At 46.7% G+C, this 26,814-nt stretch overlaps 1 protein-coding gene and 1 long non-coding RNA gene across 3 annotated transcripts; one reads left to right on the top strand and one right to left on the bottom strand.

Annotated features, from left to right (window-relative positions):
* Positions 1-721: 721 nt before the first annotated feature.
* On the bottom strand, positions 722-2,578 carry HPDL (4-hydroxyphenylpyruvate dioxygenase like). The gene is made up of 2 exons (XM_082613353.1): positions 2,334-2,578; positions 722-2,291 (listed from the first exon to the last, which is right to left on the bottom strand). The coding sequence occupies exon 2, from the start codon at positions 1,919-1,921 to the stop codon at positions 806-808; it is 1,116 nt and encodes a 371-aa protein (XP_082469479.1). The 5' UTR covers positions 1,922-2,291; positions 2,334-2,578; the 3' UTR covers positions 722-805.
* A 2,429-nt stretch (positions 2,579-5,007) lies between these two features.
* On the top strand, positions 5,008-12,341 carry LOC309799803. Of its 2 annotated transcripts, none has more exons than XR_014293346.1 (3): positions 5,008-5,092; positions 9,977-10,085; positions 12,059-12,341. It is a non-coding gene; the product is annotated as an uncharacterized lncRNA (long non-coding RNA). The 2 variants fall into 2 exon arrangements; XR_014293347.1 differs by lacking the exon at positions 12,059-12,341 and adding an exon at positions 11,367-11,500.
* The last annotated feature ends 14,473 nt before the right edge of the window (positions 12,342-26,814 follow it).

Raw genomic sequence — 26,814 nt, 5'->3', positions numbered from 1 at the left:
CTTTCCACCTCCTCCTCAGCCCCCTCACTCCTCACCTCTGAGGGACCCAGAAAGTGGTAAAGTCCTGCTTGGTCCTGACTTGCACTGCTGAGCTCCTAGCCAGCCCTGGGCAGATGGAGGAGGGGAGTGTTCTGTCCTGAGTGATCTGTCCTCCTCCAGCCCCAGAAGAGAAGAAGGCAGCTGCAGGGAGCCCCTGCCAGTGGCTGACATCCAGCGCTCTCAGTCCCTGTCTCTGGTCAGCTCTGATTGGAGTTGTGTTATCACCCTAGAGCAGGTGGTTGAGCTCAGCTCTGACTCAGCCCCTCCCACCTCAGTGGCTGGTCCCTAGGGAGAGGGGAATCACAGAGGAGGATTTGTTTGGTCTTAGACTCCTACCTCAAATAATAAATCATTTATTTAGGGATACATTACATATGCAGTGAAACAATACAGAAAAGCAGAGGGTTTTTAATCATAATATTGGGGGTGTGGTGGAGAGAAATGGGGTCAGAGAAGGACACAAGGAGGGTTCAAAAATATTGGTTATGTTCTATTTCCTAATTGTGTAATTCCTTTATTCTTTACATTTTGCATATATGTTAGATATAGACAATATGAGAAATGTTTCACAGTTTAAAAAAAAATCCCATCTCTTTGGACCCCTGTGAGATTCAACTTCTGGCACGATGAGATGGAGGCCACAACCGGCCCCTAAAGACAAAACCTTTCACTCCAGGCCTCTGTGGGTGTCTCTCAGTTCCAGCAGGCCCTGTGCTGGACTCCCCAGTGCTCCAGGACAGGCGGCTACACCCAGCTTCAGCCCTTATCAGGCTTCCTGGACCCTGGCAGCTTGCTCCTGCACGGACTGCCACAGGGCCCGAATGTTGCCCTGGCCAAATCCAGTGGCCCCCTGCCTCTGAATCAGCTCCAGGAAGAAAGTGTCCTCTGCAAAGAGGGACTTGGTGAAGACCTGAAGCAGAAACTTGCCTCTGTCACCATCTAGCAAGACCCCCTGTCGGGCCAGCAGGCTAGGCTCATACCCTGCAGCCAGGATCTGCTTCTCCTTGCCTGGCTGCTGGTAGTAGGCCTCAGGAGGAGTCAGGAGCTGACCCCCGGCCCCTGCCACCCCCTCAGTGGCTTCCATGATATTTGGTGTGTATAGCCCCACGTGCTGCAGTCCAGGTCCCCCGTTCCGGGCCAGGAACTGCTCCACCTGGTCCTGTCTGCTGGTGACCCCCAGCAGGGACTCGGCCAGCACGAGGGTAGGGACAGCACTACCCGTAGGGGCCCGCAGGGCGGTCAGCCTCAGCCCCCCGCGCCCGGACTCTGCTGCCACCTCCAGGCCCAGCTCCGGATCCTCACCTGGGCTCAGCGGCAGGTGGTGAAAGCCTAGACAGTCGTGGAACCAGCGCATCAGTTTTGGGGAGCTGCTAGGGGTGCAGGCCAAGGTCAGGTGGTCCACGTGGCTGACCCAGCCCGGGCCAGGTGCGGAGGGCACAGGCCTAAAGCCGGGCAGGAAGGGCCCACAGAAGCCAGTGCGGTCCAGCAGCGTCAGGCTGAGGTTGCCGGCCGGCGAGCTTATCACGGCGTAGGTGGCGGCGCCCTGCTCATCCTGCATGCTGACAGGGGGCACCGGCACGCTGCAGCCGAGCGCCGCCAGCGCCCGGGCGGCGGCGCCCGCGTCGGCCACGTCGAAGCACAGGTTCGTGGCACTGGGCACCGCATGATGCGGGTCCAGGCCGTACAGTGGCTCTGCGGGCCCCGCGCCCTCGTTCACCAAAAAGACCGCGTCGCCGCTCCGCAGAGCCAGCTGCCGCCAGCCGTCTGCTTCCCGCACCGCCAGTGGCTGGAAGCCGAAGAGGCGCTGCAGATCCCGGGCGAGGGGCAGCCCCGCGGGCACGTGGAAGGCGATATGGCACAGACGGCGGGCGGGCGCGGCCATGGCGGTCTGGATGGCGACCCCGGCCTGTCCTTCCCCTGGGGACAATCACTTGTCCGGGACTCGGAGACTCTCAGTCCCTGGCTTGTCGTCAGAAGCCGGTGGAGTCCAATTTTGCCGGCAGACCGCGTTCCTCGATCTTTTTCGGGGAGGAGCCACAGACGGACCACTTGGGGGCTTGCGGTTCCCTCTGCCGACCCACGCCAAACTGGAGCTGCCTGGAGACCACTGAGTCTGAGCTGCGGCTCTAGAGAACCACGCGGAGCCAGTGCAGGGGTGGGGCGAGAGAGGGGGGCGGAGCCAGTGACTGCCACTCTCCACCCTCTCGCTCAGCCTGTGTGGCCGAGAGTACACAGGGGACACGGGACTGACCCTTCCTATGGCCTCTGGCTGGGCCTCACTCTTGGGCACTGACCTTCCCACGGCCTCTGGCTGGGCCACACACCTTTGGGCACTGAGCCTCCCATCCCCGGACCCTGGAGATCACAATAGCTGCCTTCACTAGGTGCCAGGCACTGGGTTCCCACTCATGCCCCAACCTCAGAGCAAGGGGAATCAGCCCTAGTTGGGGGAAGAGTCCGAATTTTCCCTCTACAAGCACGGAATTTCTTAGCAATTTCATGTTTTAGCTTAAAATTTTTGGAGAATTTTGCTTTTAATTGCCTAATGTTCCTTTAAAATTTAAAATAGAATAAAATGCTTTAAATTACAGATTTTCACTCTTTCCCCAAAATGGTCCAGAGAAATTTATGTTATAGGAAGCTAGACCATTTATATAGCTCCTAAATGCATCTCTCTTTGGGGAAATCTTTCAGCTGCACCTTTTCAACCCCACTTCTCCCTTAACATTTTTTACCCCCTTGTCCCAAACAAGATTTGGAGAAAAAAACAGTGGCTCAGGATTTGAAAGGAACAGCTGCACGGGCATCCTTTCTCACCGTCCTGACTCTATTAGGACTAGAATAAGTCCTCTTCGCTCTTTCCAGCTTCCTGATTGGGTATTAGGCCAGAGGAGCTTTCTGGAGGCATTTCTGGCCTTGCCACTGAGAACTGTGTGAGATCACTGGATTGAGGAAATTAGGAGTCTTCTGGAACTTCACTTGGTAGCTCTTGAAGGGTTTGGAAGGGCATTCCAAGAAGGGCAAATGGCATAAGCAAAAGCTCAGTGAGGAATGTGAGCCAAACCCTCAGAGGAGCAATGGAGCATAAGGTTGGGGAGACAGTTGGGATGGATGCCTGTGGTCTGAGGCAATGCAAAAGAGATTCATTTGTCAGGCAGCCTGGTGTGATGACTTACTGTTGAGTTTAATTGGCAGGAGGGAGAAGGATGTGATGAGGGCACAGGGCTTAGAAAAACACCTGGCTGGGTGTTCAGGCCTACAGCCAGGAAGGCAGTACCTGAAGCAGTGGTGAAAAGCACTTGGTGCTACTCTGCACTCCAGTGAATTTGAGAACATGGGCTCCAAAAGCCAGACAGACCTGGGTTTAAAAATCTACCTCCAACACTTACTAGCACGTGTATAACTTTGGGCAAATTGCTTAACTTCTGAGTCTTAGTTTTGTCATCTATAAAAATGGGAATAATAACGGTACCTACCTCATGGGATTGTTGTGATTAAATGAAATAGTATATGGTGCAGCCTGGCAAAAGATCCTGGTTTTAGCCTGTGAACCTGGACCTGACTGTGGGGTCAGGGCATACAAAGGGCTACTCCTCCCTAGTCACTGGGAGGGCTCTGGCTTTGGTGGTGGATTCTGGGGGAGGGGGCCCTGGGAATAGGAATCTGAGAGGGCTGGTACAGAAAAGGCAGTGCTCTGCCCCAGCTCTCATGATTGGGGCCCCAAGGGAGCAGCTTCCAGGCCTTTGGTCCGGGAGAAGGAATTTCCACTCAAGGGCTCCAGGTATGGACAGAGGGAACAGAAACAGGACCCCTGACCAATCACTTCTGACCTGGGGGAGGGTAGATTTCTGGAAGCTAAGTGGGGGTTGTCTAAAAGAAAAGGGTGGGGCTTCCCTGGTGGCGCAGTGGTTTTGAGAGTCCACCTGCCGATGCAGGGGACACGGGTTCGTGCCCCGGTCCGGGAGGATCCCACATGCCACGGAGCGGCTGGGCCCGTGAGCCATGGCCGCTGAGCCTGCGCGTCCGGAGCCTGTGCTCTGCAACGGGAGAGGCCACGGCAGTGAGAGGCCCGCGTACCGCAAAAAAAAAAAAAGAAGAAGAAGAAGAAGAAGAAGAAGAAAAGGGTGACCTTGTCTGGGGCACGCTGCCCTGCAAGGGCACTGTGCTTGACTTTGGCCCAGTGCATAGACTGGGCTCTGGAGACCTGTTGGGGTTAGAGAACTAGACTCTACTTCCTGCATCCCTGCTGGCGTCTTGGCCGTGACCTCCTGGGATCAGACTCGTGTCCTCCTGCGATCAGGACCCTGCGGAACTTTCCCAAGATGGGTCCTCCGAGCCTGGCCGCGGTTGCACTCCTCCTGGAGCTACTGATAACGAGGGTGGGCGCGCAGGTCGAGACCTGAGGGAACCGGCCGATACCACTGGAGGGCGCGCGCGCGGGTAGGAGAGGCTAGGTGGTGACGCCTCTCCTATACATCTGCCTTCTACAATGACGAGGTCAGCAGAGGTGGAGGCGGGGGCTGTGGAGGGCGGAGGAGTCGAACTCTCGGAGCTCTCAGACCCGAGGCACACTCGGCCCCTGCAGAAATCCTGACCCCCGCCCTCTCCCCGCTCCTTCCCCTCCCCTTCTCCTCCCCTCTCCCCTCTCCCCTCTCCCCTCTCCCCTCTCCCCTCTCCCCTCTCCTCCGCCCTCCCTCTCCCAGCCGCAAAGGAGGCCCCAAAGCTCGCACCTTTCAGGGCCCACCCCGCCCTTCCCTCTCCCCTCCCCTCCGCCCCTCCCCTTCCCTCCTCTCTCCTCCCCTCCCCTCCCCTCCCCTCCCTTACCTCACCCCGCCCCTCCCAAGTTCCCTCCTTCCTTCCTTCCCCTGAAATCGGCTCCCGGAAACTCCCGCCTTTCTGGCCGCGCCCATACGGAGCTCCCTCCCCATCCAGGAGGCGACCTCAGATGCTCCCTCGTTTCTGGCCTTGCCACTGCCGTACCTCCACGTGATTCCGTTCTTCTCCTTGAGCCCTTGACTTTTTATAAGGAGTGACCTGGAAGACCTCAGAGAAGGTGACTTTGTGTGTGTGTGGTAAAACACACATAATACATTACATTTTTAAGGTACAGTTCAGTGGTATTAAGTACATTCATGTCGCGCAACCATCACTTCATCCATATGCTGAACCCTTCCTCCACAGCTGACACTGTACCCTTTAGATAGCTCGCCACTCTCCCCTCCCCCCGCCGCTGGCAACCACTGTTCTATTTTCTGTCTCTGTTATGATTTTGACTACTCTAGGTACCTCATGTAAGTGAAATCATGCAGTGTGTGTGTGTGTGTGTGTGTGTGTGTGTGTGACTGGCCTATTTCACTTAGCATAATGCCTGTAAGTTTCATCCATGTTGTAGTATATGTCAGAATTGCGAGAAGGTGACTTTTGAGTTAATTCCTGAAGGAAGTGAGGGGGCAAGAGGAACAAATGTAAAGGCCCTGAGGCAGGAATGGGGCTGGTGTATTGGATCAAAAGGCCAGTGCATCTGGAATAGGATAGGGAGAAGGGGGAATAGTAGCCATAAGGCAAACTTTGGCTTTTACTCTGAACAAGATAGGAAGCCACTGGAGGGTTTAAGCTGACGGTTGACCGGATCAGAATCCACATTTCTATTGAACCTCGCTGGCTGCTGAGTTGATAATAGGATGGAGGGGAGCAAGGGCAGAATGGGGAGGCCAGTGAAGAGGCTGTTGCTTCTAACATTGTCTGGAGGACTAGGGAAGGCTTCCCAGGAGAAGCTGAGACCAGAAGTTTGAGTAGGAATTGACAAGGTGAAGGGTACCTTTATGTGCTGGAGGTTGGGAGTGAAGAGTTCCAGGTGCAGGACACGGCTTATACAAAGGTGTGGAGGTGAGAGCAAGTGTAGTTGATTGGCAGTTGTTAGTACAGTTGACCCTTTTCTTATTATTTATTTATTTTTTTGCGGTACGTGGGCCTTTCACTGTTGTGGCCTCTCCCGTTGCGGAGCACAGGCTCCAGACGTGCAGGCTCAGCGGCCATGGCTCACAGGCCCAGCCGCTCCGCAGCATGTGGGATCCTCCCGGACCGGGGCACGAACCTGCATCCCCTGCATCGGCAGGCGGACTCTCAACCACTGTGCCACCAGGGAAGCCCTGCTTTACTGATTTTCCTCTCCTATATATCTTCATTCTGTCCCTTTTAAGAGAGATCATCAGGTCTCTCTCATCTTAAAAAAAAAGACAAACCAAAAAGCCCTCCCTTTATCCTGCTTACTTCTACAACTATTTTTGTATAATTCTCCTACCTTCGCAGCCAAACTTATAAAAATAAGGATTTTTAAAAATTAAAGTATAGTTGATTTACAATATTGTGCTAGTTTCATGTGTACAGCAAAGTGATTCAGTTATATATATATATATATTTTCAGATTATTTTCCTTCATAGGTTACTACAAGATATTGAATATAGTTCCCTGTGCTATACAGTAAATTCTTGTTGCTTATTTATTTTATGTATAGTAGTTTGTATCTGTTAATCCCATACTCCTAATTTATTCACTCCTCGACCCCCGTCCCTTTCCCCTTTGGTAACCATAAGTTTGTCTCCTATGTCTGTGAGTCTTTTTCTGTTTTGTATATATATAATCATTTGTGTTATATTTTAGATTCCACATATAAGTGATATATATTTATCTTTTTCTGTCTAACTTACTTCACTTAGTGTGATATTCTCTAGGTCCACCCATGTTGCTGCAAATGGCAATATTTCATTATTTTTATGGTTAATATTCCACATTTAAAAAAAAAAGATATTTATTTATTTGGTTGCACCGGGTCTTAGTTGTGGCAGGCGGGCTCCTTTGTTGCGGCTCCAGGGCTCCTTAGTTGCGACATGCATGTGAGATCTAGTTCCCTGACCAGGGATCAAATCCAGGCCCCTGCAGTGGGAGCACGGAGTCTTATCCACTGTGCCACCAGGGAAGTCCCATATACCACATTTTTTTTTAATTTAACATTTTATTTCATGGAACTAACATATACAAAGTAAAAAAAAGTGTCTGAGAACAAAAAATGATTTTCCGAGTACTTTTTTCTTTCTAGTATTTCATTTATTTAATAAATATTTGTTTTACTCATACTACAATTGGGGAGCTTTGCTATCTGCTAAGAACACACACACATACTTGGCATTGCCCCTACTTTTAATTTAATTATGGATAATGGCTATTTGTAATAAGAACAAAGACTTCTATGCTTAACATACATTAACTCATTAAACAAAAATACTATAATCATGTCCAGTTTGTAGACGGGGAGACTGAGGCAAAGAAGAGTTAAATAATTTGCACAAGGCAGACAGCTGGTAAATGGAGAGGATGGAATTTCAAATCTGGCTTAGTTTTTAGTTTTTAGTCCTTAACCATTATAGTGCATTTATTCTCTTAGCTCCCCGCCCACCGCTGGCGCCGCTCAGCTTGTGGGATCTTAGTTCCCCAGCCAGTGATTGAAGCCAGGCCCAGGGCAGTGAAAGTGCCTTTTTTTTTTTTTTTTTTTTTTTGCGGTACGTGGGCCTCTCACTGCTGTGGCCTCTCCCGTTGCGGAGCACAGGCTCCAGACGCGCAGGCTTAGCGGCCATGGCTCACTGGCCCAGCTGCTCCGTGGCATGTGGGATCCTCCCGGACCGGGGCACGAACCCGTGTCCCCTGCTTTGGCAGGCGGGCTCCCAACCACCGCACCACCAGGGAAGTCCTGATGCATCCAATCTTGATGCATCCATTTCAATACATATAAATCTAGCATGTTATTTTTTTTTAATTTAATTTAATTTATTTTTTTATACAGCAGGTTCTTATTAGTTACCTATTTTATACATTAGTGTATATATGTCAATCCCAATCTCCCGATTCATCCCCCCCCAGCATGTTCTTTTTAACAGATATATAATATCCTGTTGTGTGGCTGTTTTATAGCTAATTTAACCAGCCTCCTGTTGAGTATGCAAATTTTATTTCACTTTAGCTCTTTATAAAATGCCACAGTAAACATCCTCTCTGTAAGTCTTTGTGCATCGGTGAAGTACATTTGTAGGCTAACTTCTTGGAAGTAGAATTGTTGGGGTAAATCCTGTGTGTATTTTTAATTTTCATAAATTCTGCCTAATTGCCATTCAAAAAAGTTGTACCTAATTACACTCTCACTGATAACTTTGATAGTTTAGCCAAATTTACTGAAAGAGTTGTCTACAGTTGTTTTCTCCACCTCTTCACCTCCTACTTACAGCACAACTCACTCTAACTTGGCTTCTCTCCACCACTTCACTTTAAAAGGATCTAAGGAGAGGTTGACCGCTCTCTCCTTTCTGAAACACTCTTGCCCTGGCTTTTATAATACTGTATTTGCCTGGTCTTCCTCTGCCCACTTGTGAATGTTGGTGCTGCTTAGGGCTTCAGTTACCATCTGCATGCAGATGACCCCCACATTATTTCCTTCTTCCTACTCTTTATCCACCTGCTTATTTGCCATCTTGATGTGCATGCATGTCCCACAGGCACCTCAGATTCAACGTGCCCAACATCATCCTCCTTCTGGTGCTCCCTTCTCAGCAGCTGTTCCACTGCTGTCCAGTGGTCCTAGCCAGAAACCTGCAAGTCATTTTTGAACCTCACTGTCCCTCAACCTTCACCTCCAGTCAATCACCATGTCCCTGCCCATTCTATCTCCATAATGTCTCTCAAACCATCACACCTCTCATCATCTCCCCACGCTACCCAAGTCCAGGTCCTCACTGTGTACCACCTGGACAGTGCAATGACCTTCTACTTGCCTCCTTGGCTTTAGACTTACTACTCTCCAAACCAGTCTTCACCCTGTAGCCAGAGTGAGCTTTGAAAAATGCAGATCTGATTATGTTACAGTCCTGCTTAAAACCCTTCACTAAGTTCTGATTGCACTTAGGGTAAAGACAAATAAATCCCCCCTGGCTGGTCAGGCCTTGGCAACCTAACTGTCACCTGCTGTCACCACTAACAATTGTTAGTCACCAACTGTTGTCACTACTAACCCCTTCCTTCGTACTGTAATTAGTTTCTTGAATGTTTTATGCTCCTTCCCACTCAGAGTTTTTGTCTTTGCTGTTCCTTCCTGCCTGGAATACTCTCTCTTTCCCTCCTGCCCTGACCTGGCAAACACCTTCTCAATAAGTAGGTCTCAGCATAAATTTAACTTGTTTGAGGATGCCTTCCAAGACCCTGAGACTTATGCCCAGTGCCTAACACAAGGGTTGGTACATGTTGAGAGCTCAATAAATATTTACTAATGAACAAGCGAAGGCCTCAAGGGCCAGGTGGGTGATTATCAGACTGCAGTTTTTCACATGACCTCTGGGTGTCACCCTTGGCTTCAACTTAACCAGGTCTTGGCTGGGAACCCAGAAGGAAGGGCAGATATGATGCCCAGCCTGGCCCATCCATCCAGCAAACTGGGAAAGGTTATGGGAAGCCCAGCTACTTCCTGGGTCTGACACGTTCTCCATCTGCTGTGGGTCAGCTGGCTTGATAGGGTGACCGATCATACCAGTTTTCCCAAGACTGAACTGCCTGTGCTCCCAGGATGTGGAAATTTTAGTTGTAAATCTGGGACAATCCCAGGCAAATCAGGAGGATTGGTCACTGAACCATGGACAGAGGGATTGAAACCCCCACCAATGCACTAGACTAAGGTCCAGGCCCAGCAGGAGAGCTGGCTCCACCCCAGCCAAGCTCCTTGCAGCAACACCACTGGTGGGCTGACCCTATAGCCTGGTGGTTGTAAGAATTTAGGGAGAGAAATTATATATACTTTAAAGGAATATAAAGAGACCAACTTATGTCTGACAGTGTCTACCATTTATTCAATGCTGCTGGGTATAACATACTTATACATATCTTTTCTAATCCTCACAGAAACCCTAAGAGTACAGAAGATTGTTTTCCTTTCAGAGATTAGAAAACTGAGACTCAAGAGACCAGACTCAAGTAACCAGACCAAGTCACGCAGCTGTTAAGTAATATGGTGAAATTCAAACCCTTATCTGTCCAAGTACAAAGCTTCAGCTATTTTCACTGAATCTTTAGCCTGGCCATTTCCTTCCTTCTCTGGTCACCATTTGAGAGCCCTAGGAGTGTGAGTAGGAGGCAAGAGGCAGGTGTGGGTAGAAAGGGTTGAGGAAGAGGGTCTGTGATCAGGGCCTGAGTGGGAGGTAGGGGATCCACATAGCATTGACAGCTTGCCTGTCCACATCAGAGAAGTCTCTGCTGTCTTGAACTAGGTGTGGGCATAGCCTGGGGACTCCAGGGAGGCCCCTTCACAGGCTGTCATCCTGACACCAGGCTGTATATTCATCGAGAAGCCAGGGCTGTGTTTCCCAGAGTCCAGGATGAACCCAACCAGGCCTTATCTGATTGCAAATGGATATCTGGACATGAGAGAAGCACAGGGGAGGGGCCATCAGGAGCTAGCCATAAACTCAAGAGATAAGTGAGGGGTGGGGGGATGAGAGGGGATGTGACAAGGGTCATAGTAAGTACAGTGCCTCGCCCAGAGTTTAGGCTCAGTGAGTGTTGCAATTAATGAGATAGCCAACTGCCCCTCTTTCCCAGAGATATTTGTAAGGCTGAGTTTTATTTTTGCCCAGATGGTTGTTTAGGAATTGAACTGCTTTTGAATACAAAACAAGAGTTGGTTGTGTAGAAGCATGAGCAGAGGCCTGACTTTGGTTGTGTGGAAGAATGGGCAGAGGCCTGACTAGGCTGTGCAGTGGTCAGAGCCCTGATGAACACTTATTGGTCTGGCAGCCAGATATCCGCTCCACAGGAGGTGTGATAAGCCAGACTCTGGGATTCCTTTACATTAAAAAAACAAAATGCAGGCATCCTTCAAGAATTTTAAGTTCCCTGGCAGGAAGGTGCTTTGGGCTGTGCTGTTTTACTTTATTTTATTGGTGATGTCCAAAGATTTTTAGGGTGCAAGATCTGTCCTGGATCATCTTGGCCTCAAACCTGCCAGCCCCTGGCACTGGTGTGGCCTGGTACCCCATGGCCAGGTTCTTCCCTGTGGCTCCACTCTGCCAGCCAAGCCATCAGATGGGTGGTACTTGAGCAAGTCTTACCCAGAGTTGGGCCGTGTCTCTGCTCTTCCCTAGCTGACCTTCCAGCTTCCACTAGAGAACTGGGCCTTGTACATTCTAGGGAAGGCTGAGGATCTGGGCGTAAAGCAGGGGCAGAGAGGAGAGAAACCTTGCTTAAGCTGCCTTGTCCACAGGATTCCTCTTTCCTTCATTCTGAAAATACCTAGTTTGTTCCAACTGTGACGAAAGGGAAGAGGAATTTGTGAAAGTCACCAATACTGTACCATCACATTGATGTGGGACCTCTTGCCAGGAGCTCATGGAAAGCACAAGGAGCACAGGAGCAGTGGAAAGCACAAGACTTTAGGGTCAGTCAGAATTGGATTCTGTTACTTTCTTGCTGGGTAACCTTGGGAAAGTTACTCAACCTCTCTGAGTCTTGATTTCCTCAATTGATAAATAAGGATAATAATAATAATGATAATGTCTATGTCATATGTTTGCTTTGAGGTCTAAATTTGCTGACCAATGTAAATATATAATATTTATTGAGTGCTTATTATGTGGTAGGTCATGTTTAAGTGCTTTATAAGCATAATATGAACTCACATAACCCTATGAGTTGTGTACTTCCATTGTCCGTGCTTTATAGATACAAAACTGAGACTCAAAGAGCATGAGTAACTTGCCCACGCTGGTAAATAGCAGAGCCAGGATTTGGACCCAGGCAATCAGGCTCCAGTTCACATGTACTTAACTACCAAGCCATGATGCCATATGGAGTAGGGCTGAATAAAGAATAGCTATTATGATCATAGTAATTTAGTATTAAATGCTTTTTATATCCATGGTGTTAAGTGTTAATTATTAGCATATTTGGATGCAACGTTTATCCCTTTTGTTCCTATTTCTTCCACAGCCATGGCAACAAAGGGCCTTGTGCTCACTACAGCAGAGCGTCCTGTCTTTGTCCAATCCAGCCCTGTACAACAGTCTCTGCAAATAACAAAAGATGTGGCCACTCGGCCGCCTGTCAGTGCTCCCACCAGAGCACTGAGAAAGGTTGAGGCCTCTCCAACTGGAACTGAACTAGGAGAGCAGCAGACAGGTACATATCTGGTGACCCAGAGCAGGACTTACAAAAGAGAGGTCATGCTTAATAAACCTGATTAATTTCTTTGAGTGGCAACAATGTAAGCAGACAGGGGTGAAAGGAGGGATAGTAATTTATCCTGATTCCAAGGCACAGGAGTGCAGCTAAAACCAACACACAGATTTTATGGAGATGCTGCTGGGGCCTGGAGGGTTCTGGTGGGGTTCAGCCTTGGGGGCAGCCAGAGGGAAACTCAGTGAGTTGTTCACAGTGACCTAGTGAAGAGGAAACCCAGAGTAGGGACAGAGCACAACCTGCCTAAGCCATCTAACCTAGACACAAATCTGCCGTTAATTCGCTCCCAATGGCTTCCTGCCACCTATATATAATAATGTGGATGATAATAAAACCATGATGGCTGCGTTTATTTGATATCTACTATGTGTACGGTACTATACAAAAAGGAAACTGAGGCAGAAAGCTTAAGAAACCTACCTAGTCACATACGTACACAGCTGGGCCTCCAACCCAGTCTGCTCTCACATTCCAGTCCACTTGCAACTGTGTTTAATGATGCGTCTCTTCCATCAGACAGGAAGCCCCTCTGTAGCAGGAACTGATTCAACCTTTGCTCCTTTAGCCCTCAGTAGATGGAAATGCTGAAGCTCCTACGTCGTCTGTGCTTCTCTTTCTGAACACTCTTCCCTGGGTGAGCTCATCCTTGCTTTTGGCTTCAGGTCCCACCTCCTGGAGGAAGACTTCTAGAGAAGGGAGTCTAGAAGACTCCCTAACCTCTGACGCACCCCAGATGATTAGTCTGAGCCCATGGTATAAATTCCTTCCTTCTTGCCAGTAACTGGTTTAGGAATGGGGTTATACCCAGTGAGACTAAGAGGACATTTGCTGGGGGGCTTCTGGGAAAGGTTTTCTCACTCCTAGGAGAGAATCACTGGAAGCTACATTAGTGGCTCTCTTCCTGGGAATGTTGTCAAGTCCAGATATGTCCTGGACCTACTGGAAGCTGGTGTGCTCCTAAGCTGAGAATGGAGCCAACAGCAGGGATGGCAGAGTGGAGAGCTGGAAGGATTCTTTGTCCTTGAGGGCATGAGTGCCCTGCCATCCCTGGAGGCCACCCTAATGCTGAACAAGGGAAATTAAATATTGTCACTGCTGAAGCTATTGAGAGTGGGCTTTCTGATATTTTGTGGTAGAAAGCATCCTTACTAATATAACCAGGGTAGCCTTACGACTTTTCTGGGCCCCTTCCTACAGAACAATTTCTTTTTTAATTATGTTTTATGACTGCATTGGTGTAAAGATGAATATATTAATAGTATCTATTAAAACATCTTTATTAAACTTTTTTTCTGGGACTTCCCTGGTGGTGCAGTGGTTGGCAATCTGCCTGCCAATGCAGGGGACACGGGTTCAAGCCCTGGTCCAGGAAAATCCCACATGCTGCGGAGCAACTAAGCCCGTGCGCCACAACTACTGAGCCTGTGCTCTAGAGCCCGTGAGCCACAACTACTGAGCCCACGTGCCACAACTACTGAAGCCCACGCACCTAGAGCCTGTGCTCCGCAACAAGAGCAGCCACCGCAGTGAGAAGCCTGCACACCACAACGAAGAGTAGCCCCTGCTTGCTGCAACTAGAGAAAGCCCACGTGCAGCAAAGAAGACCCAAGGCAGCCAAAAAAAAAAAAAAAAAAAGGAAATAGAAGTGTCTTTTTTTTTTTTTTTTTTTGCAGTACGCGGGCCTCTCACTGTTGTGGCCTCTCCCGTTGCGGAGCACAGGCTCCGGACGCGCAGGCTCAGCGGCCATGGCTCACGGGCCTAGACGCTCCGCGGCATGTGAGATCTTCCTGGACCAGGGCACGAACCTGTGTCCCCTGCATCGGCAGGTGGACTCTCAACCACTGCGCCACCAGGGAAGCCCAGAAGTGTCTTTAAAAAATAAAATAAAATAAATTTTTTATCTGATTTAAAGGAGATTAAAGCATTTTTTTTTTGAGGAGCCCTAAGAGTATTGGGGCACTAACGTGCCTACCCATGCCTAGTAGATAGACTGGTCCTGGATGCGACTCCCAAATAGTCATGTCCAGGCCATACCTCCTTTTTGACCTTCAAACTTGCATACCCCACTGCTAATTGGATAGTTCCACTTGAGTGTCTTACCTCAAATTCAGCATACCTAAGGCTGAACACACAGTTTCTCCCACACCTTTTCTTTGTCCAATGTTCCCTGTCTGAATGAACTATGTACTGACCAGCTAGTTGTACCAGCCAGAAACATGGGACCTCAACTTCTGCCTCACCCTGTGTCCAATCTATCACCAAATGCTGTCACTTTCCCTCTTAAAGGGCTCTTTAAAGCATTTATTTATTTCCCTGTCCATTCCTTTTTTTTTCTTTTATTTTTTTGACCGTGCCATGCGGCATGCAGGATCTTAGATCCCCAACCAGGGATTGAACCCATGCCCCCTGCAGTGGAAGCACAGAGTCCTAACCACTGGACAACCAGGGAAGTCCCTCCATCTACACTCCTACCTCCACTGCTATTGTCCTAATACCTGTTAACCTGGATTACTGCCACGGACCCTAATGGTCTCCCTACACTCTCCCTGTAATCTTTTTTTTTTTTTTTTTTTGCGGTATGTGGGCCTCTCATTGTTGTGGCCTCTCCCGTTGCAAAGCACAGGCTCCGGACGCGCAGGCTCGGCAGCCGTGGCTCACGGGCCCAGCCGCTCCGCGGCATGTGGGATCTTCCCAGACCGGGGCACGAACCCGTGTCCCCTGCATCGGCAGGCGGACTCTCAACCACTGCGCCACCAGGGAAGCCCTCCCTGTAATCTTTTATCTACACTGTCCTCAGGAAGAGTTTTTTCAAACTGCAAACCTGATTCCGTCATCTCCCTGGTTAAAACCTGATGGCTTCCTGTTGCTCTTATGACATAGACCCAAACCTTCAGCGAGGCCTCCGAGGCCCTGCCTAGCATAGCCCCTGCCTCATCTTACCCTTCGCTCCTCTTACTCTGGGCTTCAGCCACATGATCTTCCCTTAGCGCCTCAAACGCAAAGGCTCCATCCTGCCATTGGATCTTTGCACATGCTGTTCTTGCATTTTCTAGTCCTCTCTCAGCTCAAATGTGCTTTCTCAAGGAGGCCTTCCCTGACTCCTAGGAAGGTCAAGTGTCACTATGTGGTATTGGGCAAGTTTCTTAATTGCTTGGTGCCTCTGTTTTCTCATCTGTAAAATGAAGATGATAGGAATGCCTAACTCAGGTTTGTTGTGAGGATTAAGTAAAATGATGCATGGGAACCGCCCTGAGGTTGGACTGGTACAGTGCTCTGCTTGGACAATTGTCCTGCCCTCTGGCTTGCTTTCTAGATGAGGACAGTAGTGGAGAGACCCCCCCCCTCCACTAACTCTAGGTGGTGATATTGGGGTGAGACAGACCCTAAAATGTTAGGGTTTCAAGAAAGAGCATCTACACAAGGGCACTCAAAGATTTCTGAGTGTCTTGAATGAAACCAAGGAGCTAATTGTGCCAGGAAGTCATTGACAATGGCTGAGGTTAGGCTGTGGTGCTCAGAGAGAGGGAGACATCAAGGGAACTCTCAAAGGTCAAGGAGAGAGGAAAGGTCAGTGGGAGCACACCACAGTTTTGTCAGATCTCTGAGTGGCCCAGAGCCCTGAGAATGAAAGACATTGGTTACCATGGGGTCTCTATGTTGGGTAAACCTAGGCTCCCATCCCACCCTGTCACTTGTGGGCTGGAAGATGGGGGAAGTCATTTCACTTCTCCTTGCCTCAGTTTCCTTATCTATAAAATGGAGCTAATAATTTATTTTTTAGATTGATAACAGGATTAAATGGGACTATTAATTTGCTTGGGCTGACATAAAGTAGCACAAACTGGGTGGCTTAAACAACAAATTTATTTTCTCATAATTCTGGAGGCTAGAAGTCTGAAATCAAATTTTCTGTAGGATTGATTGCTTTTAAGGGCTCTCTCCTTGGCTTATTGATGGCCATCTTCCTCCTATGTCTTCACATGGCCTTTCCTCAGTGTGTGTCTCTGTCCTAATCTCTTCTTATAAGGACGCCAGTTATATTGGATTAGGGCTCACCCATAAGACCTCATTTTAACTTAATTACCTCTTTAAAGGCCCTATCTCCAAATACAGTCTTATTTCAAGGTACTGGGCATAAAGACTTCAGCATAGGAATTTTGGGGGCACACAACTTAGCCCATAACAGCGATGTAGACATAGGTTAAGTAACCAGCACGCAGCAAGGGCTCAGTAATGCTAACTCTTTTTTCTCTGTCATGGTAAAAGCAGGCAATGGCAATGCACTCGGCCCCAGAACTCCACAGATAAATGTGGCTTTAAGCCGTTTGGTGCCTATGACTTTCCCAAACACTGGAGGCAAGGACTTCACTCTCCCTCTCTCCTCCTTGGGCTGGGAATTTTGATAAATCACATCATGTCCCAAAGCAATTGGGAACTCTGGGAGTTATTTTTAGTATATTGACTTACTTAGCTAAAAAAATCTAAAACGTTACTCTGCCAATCACCAAAGCAATTCTACTCTGACAATATCTGCTTGCAGACTTTGCTAAAATGAACCTATAATTGATTTGGGTAAGGTAGCCCAAACTCAACCCACTAACTAATCAGTGTTTACCAAGTGTGAGTTTTTGTGCCAGATGCTGTGGAAGACACAAAGAAATCCAGGACACAGTCCCTGCCTCAGGACCTAGAGGCTTTGATTGGGATGTTAGCTCCTGTCTGGAAAAGAGAATAGAAAGCAGCCCCTGATGTGAGTGAAATGAAGGATCAGATAGAGTTTGATGTGCCTGTGGGACATCCAAGTGGAGCTGCCCAGGGGCCGGTTGGATGGACACCTGTGGAGCTCCAGAGGCTGGTCTGGTGATATAGGTGTGGGAGTCATTATAATAGAGATGAAGGCATGGGGAAGGGTGGTAGCTTTGAGGGATGGTATGGTACGTGTGGAGAGAAGAGGGCCAAAACTAAGTCCCAGTTTCATGGGAGAGAAATCTGATTGGCCCAGCTTGAGTCCAGTCAGCTGGGGTTAAGGGGTTAGAGTCAAGTCAGATAAACATGGCTTCCAGGGCCCCAGGGCTCCAGCTGTGTAGCTGGATGGGGGAAAGGCGATTCTCAGGGAAGGCAGTTGGTGAGCTGAGTTGGCATCAAAAAGATGGTTACCAGAGAGTGCATGCACTGATGGAGCTGGCACTCACATTTAGTAAGCACTCAATAAACATATGCAGAATCAGTGAGTATATTAGTAAATCAATGAATTAATGAAGGGATGAGTAATCTTGCCACAGACTTTTTGGTAACACTATTTTTTCTTTTTTTTGGCTGTGCCATGTGGCTTGCAGGATCTTAGTTCCCTGACCAAGGATTGAACCTGGGCCCCTGGCAGTGAAACTGCCGAGTCCTAACCACTGGACCACCAGGGAACTCCCAGTAACACTATTTTTTAAAACTGATTTGCAGTTCACACACTATAAAATTTTCAGGAATTTCCTGGCGGTCCAGTGGTTAGGACTCAGCGCTTTCACTGCTGGAGGCCTGGGTTTGATCCCTGGTCGGTGAACTAAGCCATGTGGTGTGGCCCCCAAAGAAATTAATTTTAAAGTGTACAGTTCAGTGGTTTTTAGTATTACCACATATATTTGATTTCGTGCTTCCTTCCATGAGACACAGATTTGAGTAGAGTCCTCTGTGGACATAGAGTACCAGTATGACTTCGTGTTTAGTTTCCCTTACACAGAAGGGAGTTTGAGGAAAGGAACCCCCTTCCCTTCTTTGGAGGATGCCCAAGGACAGGAGCTGGAGAAGGCCCAATGTGGGAAAGCTACAGAAGGGCAGTGAGGAGTCCCGAAGTTGCACACAGCATCATTGCACAGTGTCACTGCCCCCAACCCATCTGTGAGGCTGCAGCAGGCAGGATGTGCAACCAGATGGCCCTGGACAAGGAAATACCCGTGGACAGCAAGACCTTCCGCAACAGTGGAGGCTGGGACATTCAGAGAGCATGGACGGGCTTGGAAAGGGTTCGTATTTATTCCTTTATCCCCTCCGTTGGAAGAGTAATGGACCCTCAAAGATATTCACATCCTAATCTCTGGAACCTGTGACTGTGTTCTGTTATATAACAAAGGGGAATCAAGGTTGTTAATGAGCTGATTGATTATCCTGGTGGGTCCAGTGTAATCACAAGGGTCTTTAAAAGTGGAAGATGGAGGCCAAAGAGGAATCAGTCAGAGAGGGAGGTGTGACAATAGAAGCAGAAGCTGAAGTGATTCTATGTGAAAAGTGATTCAATCATCGCTGGCTTTGAAGATAGGAGGGAGCCACATGCCAAGAAATGGGGTTGCCTCTGGCAGATGGAAAAGGCAAGGAAATGGATTCTCCCCATTTCCACAGTCCTGCCAATCAGTCAGTTGATTTTAACCCCGTGAGACCCTTGTCAAACTTCTGATCTCCGGAACTGTAAGATAACAAATTTGTGTTGCTTTAAGCTATTCATTTTGTGGTAATTTGTTACAGCAGCAATAGGAAACTAACACACCCTCCTAGATAACTAAAAGGGACAACAGCAAGATTCACTTTTAGGTCTTTGTTTCTTTTTATTCCTTTTGAGTAGTCTCTATTCTCTAAGATCTGCTGTTTTGTCCTCCTGGTCCCTATTTTCCCCTCCAAGCAGAGGACCTTTTGGGATGTTGCTGAGTCCTTGATCCCAAGAACATGCCTACCCAAGTCCATTTGTCCTTCCAAGGCCTGTCCCCAAATGCCGCCTTCTGCTTGAAGCCCTCATCATTTTCCCCAATGAATACTATTTCTCCCTCTCAATCTCTGCGCCACACCCCTCACTGTGACACCTCTATATTCATGACTCAACTCTTCTAGGAGTCTACAATTATTTTTCCTTTGCTATTTTAAAATGCCAGGGGCTTCCCTGGCAGTTTAGTGATTGACACTCCACGCTTCCACTGCAGGGTGGCGTGGATTTGATTCCTGGTTGGGGAACTAGGATCCTGCATGCCGCATGGTGCAGCCAAAAAAGTAAAAATAAAGCCAGCCTTTGTAATCAGGGGAAGTCACGTATGGATGTCCCTCATTATCTGTGGGGGATTAGTTCCAGGACACCCCCCCTCCCCTGTGTGTACCAAAATCCATGGATGCTTAAGTCCCTTATATAAAATGGCAGAGTACAGTCAGCCCTCCAATTCCATGGATATGGAACCCGTGGCTTTTGGGGGGCTGACTGTACTTGGTCCTCAGTTTGGAGAGAGAGCTCAGCACAAGATAAAGAACAGAGATGTGTTTCCTTAGGACTCTATTCTAGCTCTTTCTTGCCCCTGCCAGCAGATGAAGTCAACCACCATGAAAAGACAACAATTAATCCCATGCTGAAGGCCAGCTAGTGGCTGATTCACTCACTGTGTTGGCTATCTCTTGTGCTCACCTCATATCCTCTTGGTCCTGTTTTGACACCATTATTGCTGGGGAAGCAGCTTCACACATGTGTCATGTAACAGCACCTCACCTAATCTCCTCCAGGCATCTCTCTTTCCTTCTCAGGCTTCTGTAGGAACCACCTGGCACTCACACTGGTGCTTCTGGAAGTGTGAGGGTACTAACAACTCATGAGAAAACCCTTGACCCAACAGGATAGGAGTTGAAGGATAAATTCTCCCCTCCTCTGGCCTATGGGCAGACAATTTTGAGGTGGTTTTCACAGTTCTTCAGAAGGTTCCAGCAGGATCAAGCCCCAGTTTCCACAGCTGTGATCAACTCAAGTATGGACCCTTGAATTAGCTTTCCCTTCTGTGTTTCCCTATCCCTAGTCACCCCCTTTGGTCCCTGGGATTACTTCCTATAGTGAACTACTTGCCCCTGAACGGTAATCTCAGGCTGTACCTTCTGGGAGAATCCAGCCTAAGGTGTCCACCTTGGGGCTAGAGTCGTAGCTGTACCACATGACTGGACTGACCAATAGGTGAACAGCCCAAAGCCATTTTGAGTGTCAGCCCTGTAGGTCTGACCCAGATACAGAGTCTGTAGGAATCACTTATCTTCATATATCACTCCATCTAGATGCAGCAGCCTCTGAGGTCCCTTTTTTAAACACATTTTAAGGACCAAGTAAGCCATCCACAATTTCAACAAAGGCAGAAAGTGCCCCAGGCTATTCCTTACTATTTTGGAATCTTCTGTATTTTACTGCATGTATCAGGTACTCAATCTAAGCAAACTGAAATACCATACCTATTACACATTTCCCTTCACGTGTTTCCAGAGAAGCGTGTTTCTATTCCTGCCTAACACAAACAGTATGGTGAAATAATAATAATACTTTTTTTTTTTTTTTTTGCGGTACGCAGGCCTCTCACTGTTGTGGCCTCTTCCGTTGCGGAGCACAGGCTCCGGACGCGCAGGCTGAGTGGCCATGGCTCACGGGCCCAGCCCCTCTGCGGCATGTGGGATCTTCCCGGACCGGGGCACGAGCCCGTGTCCCCTGCATCGGCAGGCGGACTCTCAACCACTGCGCCACCAGGGAAGCCCAATAATAATACTTTTGAGTGTTTATTATGTTCCAGAACTAAGTGCTTTATGAACGTTATCATGGTTATTGTTAACAACCTCCCCTTGTAATAGATACTATTATTAACGCCATTTACGGATGTGAAAATTGAGGCTCTGAGAGGTTAAGTAATTGCCTAAAGTTGTACAGCAAGTAAGTAGTAGAGCCAGGATTCAAATTCAGCATTCTGACCCCGGAGCTCAATGACAATGATCTACTGTCATGAAAAGAAAGACTACTGGAATAGATCAATGAAATAGAATTGAGAGCCCTCAAAAAACCCATACACCTGTGGTCAATTGATTTTTGACAAGGATACCAAGACTATTCAGTGGGGAAAAAAATAGTTTTTTCAGTAAATGATGCTGGGGCAATTGAACGTCAATAGCAAAAGAATAAACTGGACCCCTAACTCTCACCATATAAAAAATTAACTCGGGCTTCCCTGGTGGTGCAGTGGTTGAGAGTCCGCCTGCCGATGCAGGGGACAAGGGTTTGTGCCCCGGTCCGGGAATATCCCACATGCCGCGGAGCGGCTGGGCCCGTCAGCCGTGGCCGCTGGGCCTGCGCGTCTGGAGCCTGTGCTCTGCAACGGGAGAGGCTACAACAGTGAGAGGCCCACTTATCGCAAAAAAAAAACCAAAAACCCCTCAAAATGGATCAAAGACCTAAATGTAAAACTCTTAGAATAAAACATAGTATAAATATTCTTGATGTTGGATGAGGCAATGGTTTATTGGATATGACACCAAAAGCTCAAGCAACAAAAGGAAAAAACCCCAGATAAATTGGACTTCATCAAAATTAAAAATTTTTGTGATTCAAATTACATTCCCAAGAAAGTGAAAAGACAGCCACAAAATGGAGAAAATATTTGCAAATAATATATCTGATGAGTCTAATGTCCAGAATAAATAAAGAACTCATAACTCAAGAACAAAAAGACAAATAACCCAATTTTTTAAATGGGCAAAGGATTTCTTTGTGTGTGGAAGAAATCTAAATATATTCATAGGGCTTGAATTTTTTTAAAATTTATTTTTTAGGGTGATGCACTTTATTTCCTAGCCTATTCAAATTTATTGGGGGTTTGGTTCAGTTTTACATTATTATTTTTTATTATTTATTTATTTTTATTTGGCTGCACTGCGTGGCTTGTGGGATCATAGTTCCCTGACCAAGGATTGAACCTGGGCCCATGGCAGTGGAAGCCCAAGCCCTAACCACTGGACCACCAGGGACTTCCCATTACATTATTATTTTTTTAATTGAAGTATAAGTATAGTTGATTTACAATATTATATTAGTAACGGGCAAAGGATTTGAATAGACATTTCTCCAAACCTGCTCAGTATCATTAGTCATTAGGGAAATGCAAATCAAAATCACAGTGGGATAGCACTTTACATCTCCTAGGATGGCTATAATAGTTTTAAAAATGGAAAATAGCAAGTGTTGATGAGGGTATGGAAAAAATTGGAACCTTCATACATTGGTGGTGGGAATATAAAATGGTACAGCTGCTGTGGAAGACAGCAGTGTTGTAATACTAATAATTGCTATCATGTTTTGACCACTGTCCATGTGCCAGGCACTGGGCTGATTGCTTTAAATGCTTTATCTCTTTAAATCCTCAAAAAAGCCAATGAGGTTCAGTATAGGAAACAGAAACCATTCAAAAGGAACAAAAAGGAATTCAATGTGGGGAATTAGATGCTTACAAAAGAGCACCTGTAGGATGAGAAAAATCTAGGATAAGCCTCAAGGAATGATCCTCAGAATACTGAAGAAGTGACTTGCCACGGAAGTTACTCTGTCACAGTAAGGTAGGTGGGGAATCAGAAGGCTGTCACTGGAGTCATTGAGCTTGAGAACATATAATTGTAGACGTATTCTGAGGACCAGGAAGCTGCTGTAGCTGTTGCCACAATGGCTGTTTAACTCATCAAGCTGGTGACTGGACATTGGAACATGTAGTCCAGTTATCACCTTTGCTGCTACTATTTTTTGACCCCCACTATGCAGACTGGAACTGGAATAGTGCTGTGGTAAAACTCCATGTTACCATAACCTTGAAAACAGCCAAAAGCCTAAGTTGATTTCCATTTTATGTAACTGCATTAATTAATGGAACCCAATTCTCATCCAGAACCCTAGCTGCAAGGACATTTGGGAAATGTAGTTATCTCTGTGGTACAGAAGGCATGCTAGAGGGAGACAAAAATGGATTATGAGTGAAATTGACTAAATCCTGATGTATCTGCTTTTCAGGTGAAAAAATGAAAGGCTTATAAGCATCAACTACTTTGTCCAAGGTCATGCAGTCAGTCGGTGGCAGGGTTGGGATTTGAATCCAGATCTGTTTTCCCAAGACCCATATACCTTAGAAGACTATCTCTGCTGGGTTTCTGTTTGTGAGTGGGGAGTGGGAGCACTGGGACCATGGTGAATAGACACTTTCCCAGCATCCTGACTGAGCATAAACCATTGTAATAGGCATGCAGTTATCATGCGTACCCTAGAGCACATCAGAGGTGACATGTATGACACTCTCTAGAGAGAAGGGCTCAATAATTTGTAAAGGATATTGAAGAAAATGTGCAAAATAATTTTCTTTTTTTCTTTTCTCATTCAAAAGATGGCAGGCTTTGTGCTTTGATGCTTTGGGAGAGGTTTGGGACAAACCTTCCTAGCTTCTCTTTTCATTGAGGAGAATAAGGCTGGAGGAAAGAGAGGTGTCCCTCAAACTAAAAAGAGATTCTGTTGGTGTGGAGGAAGGAGAGGCCTGTGTTTTCCCCAAGTAAAAGGGCCTCTACCCTCCCCTCTAGAGGTGGCAGGACTCTGAGGGCGTGGCTGTGTGGTCATCCCAAGACTATGGGCCTAGGCAGAGTCCTGTACCCCAAGCAGGGCAGGAAGCAGCAGATCTGAGAGGGTTTGTGAGCTGTGCCTTCACAGAGACAAGCCATATGGGCAAGGGACTGATCACTGATGACCAGAGGGGACTTCTGGACACTTTGGCCCTGGAATCTTCATGTAACCCCACAAAGGTTACACAGGTTAAGTTTCCTACATGCCCATTAGGAAGTTGCTTTATAGAAAATAAAGAAATGTGACATCTCTTTGAGGAGACAGAGACTTACCAGTACAAAAAGGCTTTATACAGATCTTACTCTCCTCCTCAGACTTCACTACAATCCCAACCCCCCCAACAACTCAGCAAAAGGAAGATTTATATGTAACTATTTAGTAGTATTGGATCATTGCAGTTTCTTTCAAGTACTGTATGTCTCTGAAATAAAAGAATAAAAATATGCATATAATTGAAAAACAGAATGCTCTCTATCCATTTGTATAAGAGAAGGAATAATTTCATTACTTTTTTGTTTATGGGTACTGTTTTGTTACTTTTCTTTCATTTTATAAAATGGGGATGAAATTCATATAACGTACAATTAACCATTTTGTAGTGTCCCTTTCGGTGTCATTTAGTGCATTCACAATGTTGTAGACAACCACCTCTCTCTAGTTTCAAACTTTTTTATCACTCCAGAAGACACCCACTGAGCAATCCCTCCCCATTCCTCCTCTCTTCCAGCCCCTGGCAACTACTAATTTGCTTTAATGTCTTTATAGATTTCCCATTCTGGATATTTCATATAAAATGAACCATGCAGTGTGTGCTAGTTTCTGTCTGGCTTATTTCATTTTGCATGCTTTTGAGGTTCATCCAAGTTGTAGCATGTATCAGTGCTTCATTTGTTTTTATGGATAAATTATATTCCATGGTATGGATATACCACAATTCTAAAAATCCATTCATTCACCTTTTTGGCTATTGTGAATGGTGCTGCTGTGAACCTTCATGGACAATTGTCTGTTGAAGTACTTGTTTTCTTTTTCTTTTTTTTTTTAATGTATTTTTTCTAAAGTCTTTACTGAATTTACCACAACACTGCTTCTGTTCCATGCTTTTCGGTTTTTTGGCCACGAGGCATTCTGGTATAAAAACATTTCCAAACTGAAAGTTTTTCTGAGAAAGAGACAAAAAGCTCCAGTCCAGACAAGACATTTGCAAACACTGACACATGAAATATATAGTTCCCGTTTACATTCAGATGGCCACCCACCTCATGTACTAGTGCTGGCTACACACATTAAAAGTCTTTCATGGCTATGGACATGGTGTTCTTGCTCTTCCTAGCATTCTCTGCCCAGAAGTCTCCTCTGCTCCCTTACATCAGCATCATTAAAAAGAATTGCCCATTCATATCCTCAGGTGAATAATTCTTGCAAAAAATCGTTAGTGGCATTAACTTTAGAAAGATTGTCAAAAGTGCAGTAGGGGTAGTTCTTACTTACAATCTGTACTTTTGTACATTACACTTTGATACCTCTAAATAAAGCATTTTGAATGTTTGCACATTTGCTGACAAGTGAACGTTTTGACCCATCATGCAACACCAAGCAACAGTTTGGTCTTTCCATTTTTGCTGGTTCAGTAATATTTGTCCAACTTTGAATTTTTTATGTATTTTATTGGTATTTTATATAAATAGGTGGAAAATTGAAAAATGAAATTGCTGGTAGTGGTGATAAAATATAAACATATTGCAATTGAGATAAAATGGTTACCATTCAGTTAAGCTGGAAGTGCTGACTTTATTCTCATTTGGATGAGAATGTGACTCAGTTCATTTTGTGTTGATTTGGATGGAAAAATAATGAAAGAATAGGTTAAAAAAATGCTGGAAATATATCATCAGATATGTAATTTGAGATTTTATATATATTTATACACATATATATTTGCACATTAAGAATAAATGTCTTTCTCTTCCTTGATAAATAGAAAGTTAAATTTTCACACATTTGATTTTTTTTTTTTTTTTTTTTTTTGCGTTACGCGGGCCTCTCACTGTTGTGGCCTCTCCCCCTGCAGAGCACAGGCTCCGGACGCACAGGCTCAGCGGCCATGGCTCACGGGCCCAGCCGCTCCGCGGCATGTGGGATCTTCCCGGACCGGGGCACGAACCCGTGTCCCCTGCATCGGCAGGCGGACTCTCAACCACTGCGCCACCAGGGAAGCCCCGCACATTTGATTTTTATACAAGATTTTATGAACAAATCATGTATGAAAGTAGATTATTTACTGCTTACACTTTTTCCTGGGACACCACTGATCAAAACAGGCAAGGAACCTTGAGGGGAAAGTGGGAATGTTTCAGATCCTGAAGGCACAATAATCATAACAGTAGTAGTAGAGCAGTAACTCCTGTTTAAGCACTCGCTGTGTTTCAGGCTCTATGCTTGCTGTGTCACAGGTCTAAAGTCATTTCATTCTTACAATCCTTAGTTGAAACCCTTAGTTATTATGTAGCCTCCCATTTTATGAAGTAGCATCCTAGAGTTCATAAAATTGAAACGACTTGTCCAAAGTCACAGCCAGTATGTAGAGGGGTTTATTGATTCCAAAGCCCATGTAGTAATCACTACCTTGTTTTACTCTCCTGTTTGCTCAATAGTCAAGTTTGAACAAACCTCTCTTAAAGTCAGATTATGACCAGATGATAAAACCTGTGTGAGAAAAAAAACCGGCATAAGTCTCTGTGTCTTGCACGGATAGATGAAACGTTTCCAGGAACAAGAAATAATAAGCTTTGTTATAACAATTCAAAATAATTTTAGGGGCTTCCCTGGTGGCGCAGTGGTTGAGGGTCCGCCTGCCGATGCAGGGGACACGGGTTCGTGCCCCGGTTTGGGAGGATCCCACATGTCGCGGAGCGGCTGGGCCCGTGAGCCATGGCCGCTGAGCCGGCGTGTCCCGAGCCTGTGCTCTGCAACGGGAGAGCGGGAGAGGGCACAGCAGTGAGAGGCTCGCGTACAGCAAAAAAATAATAATAATAAATAATAATTTTAATAAAAGTATTGAAAAGGGAAACAACAGAACACCCAATATATT

Source organism: Mesoplodon mirus (genome assembly GCF_964341445.2).
Source record: "Mesoplodon mirus genome assembly, chromosome: 3".
Classification (NCBI taxonomy): Eukaryota; Metazoa; Chordata; class Mammalia; order Artiodactyla; family Ziphiidae; genus Mesoplodon; species Mesoplodon mirus.
Note: the sequence above shows the minus strand (reverse complement) of the source record. Positions and strands in the feature narration are given on the sequence as shown.